The sequence below is a fragment of the Lissotriton helveticus genome, chromosome 4_1 (assembly GCF_964261635.1).
Source record: "Lissotriton helveticus chromosome 4_1, aLisHel1.1, whole genome shotgun sequence".
Taxonomy (NCBI): Eukaryota; Metazoa; Chordata; class Amphibia; order Caudata; family Salamandridae; genus Lissotriton; species Lissotriton helveticus.
In genome coordinates, this window is record NC_136063.1 from 165759557 (window position 1) to 165772278 (window position 12722).

Sequence of the window (12722 nt, forward strand, 5' to 3'; positions counted from 1 at the left end):
ACTCTGCACTCACTACTCTGCACTCACTACTCTGCACTCTGAACACTCACTCTGCACTCACTACTCTGCACACTCACTCTGCACTCACTACTCTGCACTCACTACTTTGCACTCACTGCACACTCACAGCAGCATTGAAAAACAAGGGTTTGCCATTATTAATATAGTTCACTGCAATAACCTACTTTTCTTAGCCTTTGACATGTACTTTACTAAGAACCGGCATGTTAATAAATATATAAATACGTGCAACGGAAATAAAAAAGCATTGAAAAACAAATAACTCTTACTGCCCCCGGAATTCCGCCGCGGCCGCACCGGAAGTCAGGCAAGGTCGCCTGTGACGGGGGCGGAGCCGCGTCCTGACCGGAAGAGGAGGCAGGCGGAGGAAATGCGTCGAGCGGCCCGGGGCTCCTGTGAGCGGTGGAGAGCCCCGGGGCCGACAACAGGAGGTTGCGCACGTGTTGCGGGGCTCCCTTGACCAAGAGGGAGCCCGCGAAAGGAGCTGCCAAGAGCCGGAGCTGCCAAGAGCCGCAGCGTCAACTCTGCCTGCCCGTGCTGAGAGCGGAGTACCCCAGGTTGCCACAGTAAGTTTAAAAGGGGGGAGGGGTGCACTCGTGTGTGCGTGTGTGTATGCGTGGGGGGGTTCTGTATGTATGTGCGTGCGTGTGCGCTTGTGTGTGTTTCTGTGTATGCGCATGCGTGTGTTGTGTGAGAGCTTCGCGCAGCGCTCGTACTTGTGTGCGTGCCAGTTTGGAATCGCCTGGGCGTGGCCAGGAGTGTCTCCTGGGAAGCACACACGCCGACAAAAGATTCTCGGCAGAGACGCGCTTCGCGCGGCTAGCCGAGACCTAAAAAATGGACAATGATGGGTCTTAACATTACCAAAGCTTAACATTGCAAACATCTCCAAAGTGAATTCTAGTTTCAATGTTTGCACTTCATTTTACTTACCAACTCAACTCCGGCCATCAAATCGGGCAAGTTAGGCAAGTGACCAGTCCAACGGATGATCCCCGACACTGGCTCCTTTTTTGCTAAATTGATCTGCACCATTGAGTTCAAACTCATGAAGGGAAAGGGAGAACTAGAGCTGGGCGCTTCCATCCTTCCGCGGTGAGGTTCAACACTGGTTTGCTTCAAGTGTTGATGGTCCATGTGGCAATCTGCTTCGAGTGCTGAAATGCCTGATAACAACAGCAGGTTAAATATGCATCAGTGCGAAATTTAATTCTCAAGCTGAGCAAAGGTCGTAAAACAACTATGCTAATGATGACTACTACTGCTACCACTAAAATAAATATTAATGATGAAAACTTTGTGTTTTTATATTGATTACATTTGTTACACATTTCAAAATTGCTAATTAAATCCCAAAAGTTTTATAAAGCTGTCAACCATACAGACTGCTGAACCACCGGCATCCAAAAGTAAGAACATATTAGTCACAAGAGTGACATGTCACGGTATGATTGCTTGAAAATTACAAGTAGGGGAAAAAGCACTAAAACACAAAATAAAAGATAAGTATCTGATAGTCAGTTATGCATGTATACATGCACTCTCCCTTTCACTAACTCCTCCTTACACCTCTTTCATTCTTTTACGTCATTTTTCTTACCCTCTCTCCACCATTTGTCTCCTCTACACCGACTCACAGGCAGTGATAAAGAGTGTCAGATAAGAAGAAAAAATGTGTATGATCGAAGGGGCTGAGAGAGAAGGTTCAAAGGGTAAAATTTAACAGAAAGTTCAAAAATAAAATAGTGAGGCTAACAGTGTGAGAATGACCGAATTTGACAGAGATTGAGGGGTGAAACAAATGACCCAGTGAGTGCCAGAAGAAGACGACAAAAGCAAACAGATTAACAGGTGTTAAGAACATGAACAACAGAAAGAAAGAAATTATTCGCCATAAAAGCGTAGAAAATGTGAACTCAACGCACAAGCTATTTAACTTTGGTAATGCTCTTTCTGGTGGATACTATATGAAACTGCAGAATCTGCACCCTGTGATTATCCCCAGGTTCCAGACTAGATCAGGAAATCTAAAAAAAAAAGCTGTGCTCCTGGGAGCTGGTAGGCAGTTTCCTTGCAAAAGCCTGTCTGCACGCTCAGACACACAGCCCATCGGTGAATTGGAGGAACAAGTCTGTGGATTCCAAAAATTGGGACATGTTACAATGAAAAAAAACATTTTACAGACCAGGGAGGTGTAAGGGGGGATGATGAATTTGCAGTTAGAATATCTACTAGAAAGAGCATTAATGAAGATAAGTTACTCGTTCTTCTGATGGATAATTCTATCCACTGATTCCTCACCTTGTGAACAGATACCATAGCAGTATCTTACAGGGTGGTGGGTCTACGGAATGGCTCTGATAAAAAGGGTCTGCAGAACTGAATTGGCATAATGCCCTTTCCATAGGACCTGGCTGATACATGGCATTCATGATCTGCCGCTGTCATCGGATGAGTGTCTGCCCTGCATTTAAAGATCCTTCCAGGTGGTGTACCATCAGGGAAGTGCCCTGAAGATTCAGCCAGTTCCAGAAGCATAGAGCCTCTTGGCACAGGACCCAGACCTCACCCCAGTTTGTTTGTTACAGTACCATATGGCAGTGGTGCGGTCCATGAGAACATACACAGCCTTCCCTTCAAGGATGGAATGTCTTTAACACCAAGCAAATCACCCGCAACTTTAGCAAGTTGATGTGGAGACGGGTCATCTGCCAGATACCAGAGTACCCTGATTTCTACTTCTCAAACATGACCTCCCCGACTCAGAAGATTCCACGTCAGTCGCCACCATCAAGTGGGGCAGACAGAGGGGTCTTCCGCTGGTCCGACAGCAGTTGAGAAGGCACCACTGTAGATCTTTTGCAGTCCTCTCAGACAGCTGAATGGAATGCGACTGTTTCCCCTGGTGCTGACTTCGTATGCCACCAGCAAGCTCAGATGTGCTATCTGGCATTATCATTGAGTAGGATGCAGGAGGCTAATAGACTTATTGGCCTATTAGCCTCTTGCTCAATGATCATGCCATGTTCCAATGGAAAGGGAATTATGCTAATTCAGTGGTGCAGAACCTTTTGATCAGAGTTATTCATAGACCCACCACCCTGGAAGGTACAGCTATGGCATTTCTTCACAACGTGAAGAATCAGTGAATAGAAGATTCCTGCCTCACCCTCAATGAGACCCAGGTCAGAAGCTGAAACATCAGTATCATAGCCTGTATGTCCTGGATCTTTAGTCTGGAGAGAAGGCCTGAGAGTGCATCGTATTCAAGGTGGCTCCTTGGTCATATGGAAGACAGCTCAATGAAACTAAAACTAATTACTAAATGGGTGAATTGTAAAAAAAGATATATAAATAACTTCATTAATTAATAAATTAATTATGTCACTGCACAGAAAATATAGTTTTTTCCAACTTTGGTGCCAGAATTGCAGATGAACATAAGTGCTGAAACAGAGTGGTAAGAGTGGTACTTCACCAACCATCTCAATATAGATAAGACCTTTTTCTTTCATTTCACACAGCAAGTTATTTTTTTTTGTTTTGGGATCCAGAGTAACTAAAGCTTAAGATTTAACAGCTTCATGAGAATACCTCTTCTTTTTTAGGCATTAACAACTCTTAAAACACGGTTACGCTCTTCGTATCACAGCGCATCAATCACTTCACTGCATCAAAGATTCAAGTTGCAAACAGCGCAACACACAACTGTGATTGCAATAGATCTTTGGGAGACAATTTTCTTTTTTTATTTCTGTAATGTTGTATATAAACTTATTTGATCATATTTATATTTTTCCATTATCAATGAAAAATGTTAACTGAATGTAGGAATCCACTTCCACCCAAAGTGCAGGCTAAACATAACATTTGTCTCCATGAAGACTTTCTTCCAAAAAAGTAAACTTACATAGGGTGCATCTTTCCCAGTCATCAACATTACAGGCTAACATTAACTACAAGTTTACCATGAGAAGAAATATGCTTAAATGGTACTCTAAAAAGAGTTATAGCGTTCAGCTAAAATCTTACCGTACAATTCCTGTGTAGGCTCTTGCTTTATGGCAGATACATCTGTAAAATAAGATAGTAGATAAAACATGTCAATCAAAATATTCATAGGCAACCTTTCAACACTCTAGGTTTAGTTCCAAAAGCTGCAATTTATGGAGTCATTCAATATTTAATTTTCAATGCAAGGACCTATTCAGTTAACCACGTGAAGATAAACCGTTGCCCATACCAACCCAAATGAACCACCACTGAACACTTAGTCAATAGGAATATGGACCCACAAAATATTAGAGAGTAGATTCCTAGAGCCCAGAACCTAAAGTCAGTGTCTGTATCCTGATTTTGGCTCCAGTATCATGCTACTCTAGATTGTCTGCAGAGGCCCAGGCCTGTATGTTGACCTGAGTAAGGTCCTGAGATTGTCCATTGACCAATAAAGAGTCAAAAGGAGAGTCAAAAGGTTAGCTAGCTTCTATGTCTGACTGTGGTGAGCACGCCTTCAACAGCCAGTCATTAAGATAGTGGACGATTGTTAGGCCCGGCTTGCATAGATAGGGAGCAACCACCGCCATCACCTTGGTGAACATCCAAGGGTCATTGGTGAGGTCAAAAGGGAGCACATCAAACTGAAGCTGCTCGTAGCCTACCTTGAACTGCAAATAACACATGTGGACCTGCAGAATGGGTATGTAAATACAATCGTCAACTGGTCCAAAGCAAACATGCTAATAACACGTCTTTGGGCTCCGGGGAAGACAGAACTTGGGCCAGGGTGCGCATGTAGAATGTTTCTTTTCACAGGAATCCTACATCTTTCTTCCGCACAAGGAAGTAGCAGGGAAAACATGTGAGGCCGGTAACGTCTTTATGGCTCCTCTGGCCAAAAGAGCCTGCATTTCCAGTCATAAGACAGACAGGTGAAGGTGGTAGGTGAACTGGGTCAAAAAGGAATAGCAGGGCACAGCATTACTGGACAATATGCAGGACACATTTCTGAGAAGTAATGTGTTGCCACACCTGCAGGAAGCAGCTGATCCTGCTCCCCTTTTGTGCGCCGTTAAGGGCAGACCAAAGGGGATTCAAGAATATTGCCAGAAAGGTGGAGGACTGGGCCGTATGTTGCCCCTAATGGCAAGTTCGCCATCTGTTGGGCCAAAAGCCCCAACATCGAAAGATTTGCGAGATCTGTTGTGCAGGGCGCTGGGACCTGATGTGGTCTATGCGCCAAGCCCCTGGAATAACCCAATAATGCTGGAATAGCCGAACTGGAGATGAAAAGCCCAAAGAGCACACTGCTGGTTGGTTTTCATTAAAACTTTATAGGGACAAGTCTGCCTTTTCACAAAACAGGAGGGAATAGTCAAAAGGTATGTTCATTAAGGTCACGTGTCTAGGACCGAGCAGGTGATGGATTTAGCCATATCCTGACAGTCCTGAATGGTTTGGGCTACAGAAGAAAGTGAGTCGTTGGGGATTGCAGGTAAGAGCTCACCAACCTTGAAGGGGTGTAACGTGCAAGTAAATAGTTTGCATTGGCCAAGCACAAAACAAGGCGGCCATGAGAACATTTGCTTCCTGAACATATCCACAAATTTTGATTCCATGTCAGAAGGATTGGTTGGGAAGGAGTTAGAATTCACCCTGATGGTGGATGCCTGTCCCACCAAGCTTTCAGGGGTTGGATTACGGTTTAAGACATCCAGGTAATATAAGAGCAGGTTTATGGCAGCAGGCGACCAGTCGGTTGACTTATAGGCCAAAGAATGGTACAGCCGTACTGTCAAATATCGTGGCAGTGAGGTCCACCTTGAAAGGCAAAAAAGGTTTTGCTGGCGCTTTTCCAAGCTGCAGGAAACCAAAACCATTCAGTACATTTGTTTTCACCTCCGTAGTAAAGCGATGAAGATCAAGGACCTCAGCAGCCTTCCTAATCCCAATGGCTCGTTCAGTAAGGGAAACAACCGAGTATTGAGTGAGGTGTCCAGCCCACTGGTATCCTGTGCGTCCATGTACCAATTGGCTTCATAATAGGGCAAGGCAAACTCTTCCTCACCCCCACCAATGCGGTCTCCATATGGTTGGCTCTGGTCGGGATACAAGCCAAAAAACTGATGCAGTGACTGTGCACTGCTGTGGAATCGTGTCTGAGTCTGAAGGATTCAGTATTTGTTGTGCCACGTCAAGATCTGAATGTGGCTTCGATCAAGGCAAAGCCAGCTCTGAGCTAGAAACTACAGTGAGTTTCGGTTGATCTTCTGGTATAAGATGAGTGGGACCATAGTGGTGTTTTCCAATGCTTTTTACATAGAGCTTTACTCTACATTCTCTGATGGCTTTTGGGTTCATGTGGGCACAGTCATCACAGGTCTTGGAGTCGTACATGAAACTAAAGTACCCAATGCACAACTTGTGGGCATCTGTCACAGACATCTGTTCTCAACATCCCTACGATGTTTAAATCCAATTGCTTTTGTGGGTGACATGTCCCTTGTACACTGAAAAAATCTGCAGATGAATCTCTTCATAGAGAGAACAAGCATCTGCAATGCAATAGGTCGCGCATTTTCACAAGTTTGAGCTATTGGCATTGTTAATGGCAATGCCTTTTATTTATATATTGTTTTTTAAAACATAAATAAAAGGCAGTCATTTACAATGCCAATAGCTTAAACTCTTGCAAATGCGAGAACTATTGCATTCCAAATGCTTGAAGGAATCGCTGAATTGCCCCCCTTCTGTCTCCCATGGCCCCTGAAGAGCTCCCTGTTTGCTACGAGTTAAATAAACAAGCCGGTGGTCACAACAGCTGTTTGTGCCCAGCAGCATATGGCTAATGCCACCCAACACAGGCAATTAAACATGACCACTACCGCTGTCTGCTTTATCTCACAGCCACTGAACCTAGAAAGTAAATGACAGTATTCAGATACAGAAATATTAGCACTTCGATTGGATGAGTCAATATCAGCATTGCAACAAAAAGGAAGCGAACATACCGTTACTAAGGTGTGAATGTGGGGTATTCAACATTAATATGACAATCCATCCTTCCCACAAACTTACTATTGTAATTATATAGTTTGGAACTGTAAAATATGTATACGAATCGCCTTAATATCCTCGACCAACCACCACCACTGAAGCGTTCTCTTGTTTATCCCCCAGACTGACAGATTTACGTACATAGATCTCGTTCGACGAACGACAGAGGTTATTCTGCCATATAAAAATGTATTCTGAATCCATGCAAGGTGGAAAAGCTGACATCACTTGTGTTAACGCGAAGCCCGCTTCCCTCCAAACGTGAATAATGGTGTACACAAAACACATATCTTAAGTACAATCACGATAGTCTTTCCCTCCCTGGTAAACCCCAATTACAACATTTAGAAGAAAATGTGCATTAGCAGGATTCTTATGAATATGCTAGTCGACTCTGGAAACAAAAACTATAAACGATTAGGCAACAATAAAAAAAATGTGCATCCATTGAGGACAAGATGGGGTGCCAGGGGTTGCCTCCAACGTGCACAGCAGTCAGTTTGTAGACGGCAGCACATCTGCTCCGATCATTCAAGTCACAACAGGTGAAGAGCGGTTAAAAACTGCAAACCTGTTCACACTCCTATCCACAATGAAAGCGAAGACAGGTTCGTTTTATTAGCTGTCTCGGAGCTTCTGACCACAATGCTGCTGTTATTTAGCGAGTATATAGCGCACAAACAAAATGAAACTGTTCAGCATCAAAGCACTTTCGATAGACTGTGCACTAGGGACTGAATATTGATAATCCTCACTAGCAATAGTTCCAGGGTTTCTAAGGACAGGGTCACTGTTTTTAGCATCTATATAGCAAACAGCCTGCCATTAGTACAGCATGGCAGCGCTTTCGTTGGTCCAGGTGCCGCAGAAGGGGCATCAAGCTGAATGAGGCATGGAGACTGTCACGCCCGCCTTCTCTTCCCCACCCCGCCATGAATGATCCATTTTATGGAGTATTCGATATCTAGCGCTTGCTAGCGCTTGCTCGCTCTTGGGAGTAAATAATCTGCGTCTTCGGGCAGTGCTGCTAATTTAGGGTTTCACGTCAGAACCGATCGGGGCATCCCGTTTTTAGGAATGTAATCCTGGCTGAGAAAACGTAACCCCTCCTCAGATGATCTGTAGGGCCCTAGAGGTCAACAGCTCTGTCAAAGAATGAATGCACTCCCATAAAGATTCCTGTGCAACCCGTGCCTCAAAACAACTGCACTACCATCTGCGGAGCTACCTGTCTGCATCAGTGACTGCAACCCTGCCATAGTGAGTCCTATCCTACCCAAGTAAGTGCAATGTGGTTTGAGGCACCGAGTCTGGCTGAGTGACTACAGCCCTGTACGAGAGGCTGCAATCCTCCCCCGGTTACTGTAATAATAACGCCCCGGTGTTCATGGTTCAAACAAGGAGCAGCTAGAGATGCTCCCGAGTAACAGGAGCAAGGATCCCTCAAGCTGACCAGAGAAAAGAGGCATATACATGCACTCTATGGTAAACAAAATCTATAGATAGAACAAGCCAGGCAGCAAGCACGCTCAAAAACTTCGAACAAATGCAACAGTAGGATAGCGATTTGGAGACTTTCAGGAAGATATGGTTCTGACTGCGGCCCTGCCTGGGTGAGGATAGTCCTGTCGGAGTGACTTGGATCAGCCTCACTGACGGCAATCCTACTCCACAATCATCGACCCTACTTGTTCGCCTGCAATACTACCAGAGTGGTAGCAATTTTGTGAGAGTAGCAGTACTTCTACTGCCAAGAGTGACCACAATCTTGTTAGTGAGTGTGATCCTGATTCAGGGGACGCAGTTCTGCCAGAGTGACAGTAATCGTGTATTAATCCTGAGTTAATAAGTGAAATCCAGAGAAACTGCAGTCAGTCTTGTTAAAGTGAAAACATACCTGCTTTAGTGCCCGACGTTCTAGTTTAACTTTAGTACAGAAAACAAAGCGAATGCACTTTTTTGTCAGTGACAGCAAACCTCCCTTAGTTACTATAATTCTGCTAGAATGCAATCGTGTCTATGTCAGCGAACCTGCCTTAGTGTGTACAATCCTTCTTTGGTGACTGCAACCACGTCCTAATTAGTGGATTCCTGTGTTAGGAACCGCTATCTTTCCCCAGTGACAACAAACCTGCATTAAACACATTAGTGACAGCACCCGTGCCTGTCTGAGTATAATGGTTAAAGCGCTACTTGAGGTCCAATGGAACCCACCTCTCAAGCCAAAGCGTGTACACACATATATTCCCAGACTGCTCGTGAGTGCTTCCCTATGCCCAGTCTGGTGGACACTCACCTGCAGGAAACAGTCAGCTCCACTTTGGTGGCAGGAATGCTAGCGCTGAAGGGGCTAAAGTCTCCGCTGGGCGCCGGAACCCTGAATCCATAGTCCATCATGTCCAGGACGGGCTTGTCCGATCCGTACATGGGGGCGGCCGGGGAAGCCGCGTAGCGGCTGGGGCTGAGGGAGCCTGTGCAGAGCGAGGCGCAGCACGTGCAGCTGCTGCTGGCAGCCGGGGGCGGGGCGGCGCGCGCTCCTTCCTCTCGCGGAGCTGCCTCCGCCGCTCGGGGCAGGGCGAGCCCGAAGACTGGAACTCAAACAGCTTCTGCGCCACCGCACTTCGCAACAGTGGCAGCTGCCGCGCGACGTTACTCCAAAACACCAACAGCTGCTGTACGACGTCACTTCATAATGTTAACTGCTGCCTCGTGACGACACAACTGCCTCGAGACGTCATTCCAGAGAGGCAGTCGCGTGGAGTCACTTCATAAGTCTTAAACTGCCACCTGACGCACGATTATGCTACGTGAAGCAAACCAAGAAACTCCTTCTGGAGCGCTCAGCAGTCCGCGGGGGGGGGGGTCTAATTACAACACCGCTGGCCAACTGCTGAGAGCAGCAATCGGGGAGAACCGACCCCCACCGCTGGAAATGCCAGGATAGCCCTCGATCCGCTCACAGGCTGCAGGACGAGGTTTCATCACTCACCTACGAAACCGCAAGCAGCCCGGGCTGAGCGTGAGAGGGCGGGGGCTGCCCGCGCATGCGCGCTCCGAGCCCCGGCGCCAAAGCGGAGTGCGGCATCTGAAGTCCCGGGTCCCAGGAGGGGGCCCGGGTGAAGACCAGCGCTGCGGAGGGAGATCGAGGATCGAGACTGACCCCCTGGCTGACGAGAGACAGAGACACGGAACACACTAAAAGAGCCCGGTGAGTTGGGGGGAGGGGGATGTGTGTGCGTGCGTGCGTCTGTCTGTGTGTGTGTGTGTGTGTGTGTGTTGTGTGTGCCTGCGTGTGTGCCTGCCTGTGCCTGCGTGTGTGCCTGCCTGTGTGTGTGCCTCCATGTGTGCCTGCCTGTGCCTGCGTGTGCATGTGTTGTGAACAGCCGGCCGGGATCGGAGCACGTGACCTGATCCGATTCCGGCCGGCTGCGTGCGCGTGACAGTCTGTTGTCTCTGCCTAGTCCTTGAACGGGAAAAGGACTAAAATGATTACAATAGATCGCTTTGCGACAGCAGGGGCTTTCGCCCCTGCAATCGCAGGCGCGACCTAAAAAAGGAGGAGCGAAACTCTAGATCTGCGTCTGAAGGTGCAGAAAGAAAGGAACTGAAGTCAGCCCACATGGGTGGCGCTTATATGTGGCGTTGCATGTTACTTCCAGAGCAGGAATGAGTCGATGCAGAGTCACATGACGCCACCTACTGGTTCACAGGAGTACAACTGTTTTAGTCTTTCGGATCAAGACTGACACCTGGGGATATTCATAATTTGAGGAATCTCAAAAACATACACATTCCACACTTAAAATATAGCAACTATATTTCTAAAGAATTAAAATGATACCAGAAAAAGGTTGAAAATTCGAATTTATCATTACCTACAAATAACACAAGAAAATGGATTTGAAGATACACTGCAAAATTAATATTTGAAATAAGCTATTCAGCCAGTCAGCAACTGCCTAGGCTGACCATCTTCATAAAAAGTGTAAAAGGCACAGAAAAAGTTATGTCTTCGCTGCGCAGGCAGTGTAACAATGACAATAGAGCAGCAAATTCTTCTAGTACACTTAAAGATACTGACAGAGGGCTCAAGACAAGTTAAGATTGACATTTTAGTGGTCCCTCTCTTTAAATATAGGGTGCCCCTTCTTTGACTGAGATGGCGAGGACACCGGCTAACTTTCCATCAGAGACTAGTGTGCATTTCATTCTTGAACACAAGGAACTGAAAAAGCAGACATTGATGGATTAAACCCAGATCTTTCGACTGGGTGTGAGTGTTTGATTGATTCAGATGCTCCGTCCATCACCACCCCCTTTTGTACTGCTTTTGGCCGCCATAAGTGTGGCAGGGTTTGCTCAGACCTGAGTCCCTTGCTTACTTTGCCACTGGATTCAAGCAAGCCGGGCTGAAGACGGCTAGAATGCCAGAAACCGGTCCTCGGAAGCTTGTTTCCGGTCCAGGGAAGGCATGGCTTGGCAGTTCGGGCTGGACTGTTCCCATGGGGCACATGGTCAGACTAATTTGCATATAGCCATATCTGAACTGGGGTGGCAGAGTGGGCTAAAGAACGGTGATGGATTAAACCCAGATCTTTTGACTGGGTGTGAGTGTTTGATTGATTCAGATGCTCTGTCCATCACCACCCCCTTTTGTACCGCTTTTGGCCGCCATAAGTGTGGCAGGGTATGCTCAGACGTGAGTCCCTTGCTCACTTTGCCACTGGATTCAAGCAAGCCGGGCTGAAGACGGCTGGAATGCCAGAAACCGGTCCTCGGAAGCTTGTTTCCGGTCCAGGGAAGGCATGGCTTGGCAGTTCGGGCTGGACTGTTCCCATGAGACACAGGGTCAGACTGATTTGCATATAGCCATGTCTGAACTGGGGTGGCAGAGTGGGCTAATGAACGGTGATGGATTAAACCCAGATCTTTTGACTGGGTGTGAGTGTTTGATTGATTCAGATGCTCCGTCCATCACCACCCCCTTTTGTAAAACTAGATGAACAAGCATTTGCAATGCAATAGGTCTCGCATTTACACGACTTTGAGCTATTGGCATTGTAAATGACAAGACCTTTTATGTACGTTTATAAAAAAAAAACATAAATAAAAGTAATTGTCATTTACAATGCCAATAGCTCAAACTCACGTAAATGCGAGACCTATTGCATTTCAAAGGTGTGTTTAAGTATGTAAGTCTGGTCGTAGTACGATATTAATAAACAGGATATGGTGCAGCTCAAGAAACCTAAAGGGGGCAGGCAGAGGAGGAGCAGGCACTGCAGGCAGTAACTGGCTCCCAGGTAAGCGGGGGTACACTAATTTTCCTGCAGCGCTAGGAAGTTCAGACAAGTGACAGAGACAGGTCACGGAGGGACCCAAGATGTCTACTAATGCCAAGACAAACAGACAGGGTGCCCTCGCCAGCAAGAGGCAGCTGGGAGCAGTGATAACCTTTGGATGCTGAATAAACTGACATCTGCATGCTGCTATGAATCTTACTTTAGCAAAGTCTAATGAAATTCTGAGAACATTCATACGAATAAAATAAAGCCATTTCGCACCCCCTGCTGATTGAACATTATGGGATCAATGACTTATGACTAAAAGGTTTACATTGCTCAAATGTGAGTGAACCGCTCAGT

At 46.4% G+C, this 12722-nt stretch overlaps 1 protein-coding gene across 2 annotated transcripts in view; it reads right to left on the minus strand.

Annotated features, from left to right (window-relative positions):
• LOC144828458 (ubiquitin carboxyl-terminal hydrolase CYLD-like) overlaps positions 1-12722 on the minus strand; it is a 677169-nt gene that overhangs the window by 319617 nt on the left and 344830 nt on the right. For both annotated transcript variants that reach the window (XM_078686635.1, XM_078686637.1), the window contains 2 exons: positions 4054-4095; positions 955-1187 (listed from right to left, as the gene is read on the minus strand). In XM_078686635.1, the coding sequence (XP_078542761.1) occupies positions 955-1187; positions 4054-4095 (275 nt within the window). The remainder of the gene's footprint in view (positions 1-954; positions 1188-4053; positions 4096-12722) is intronic.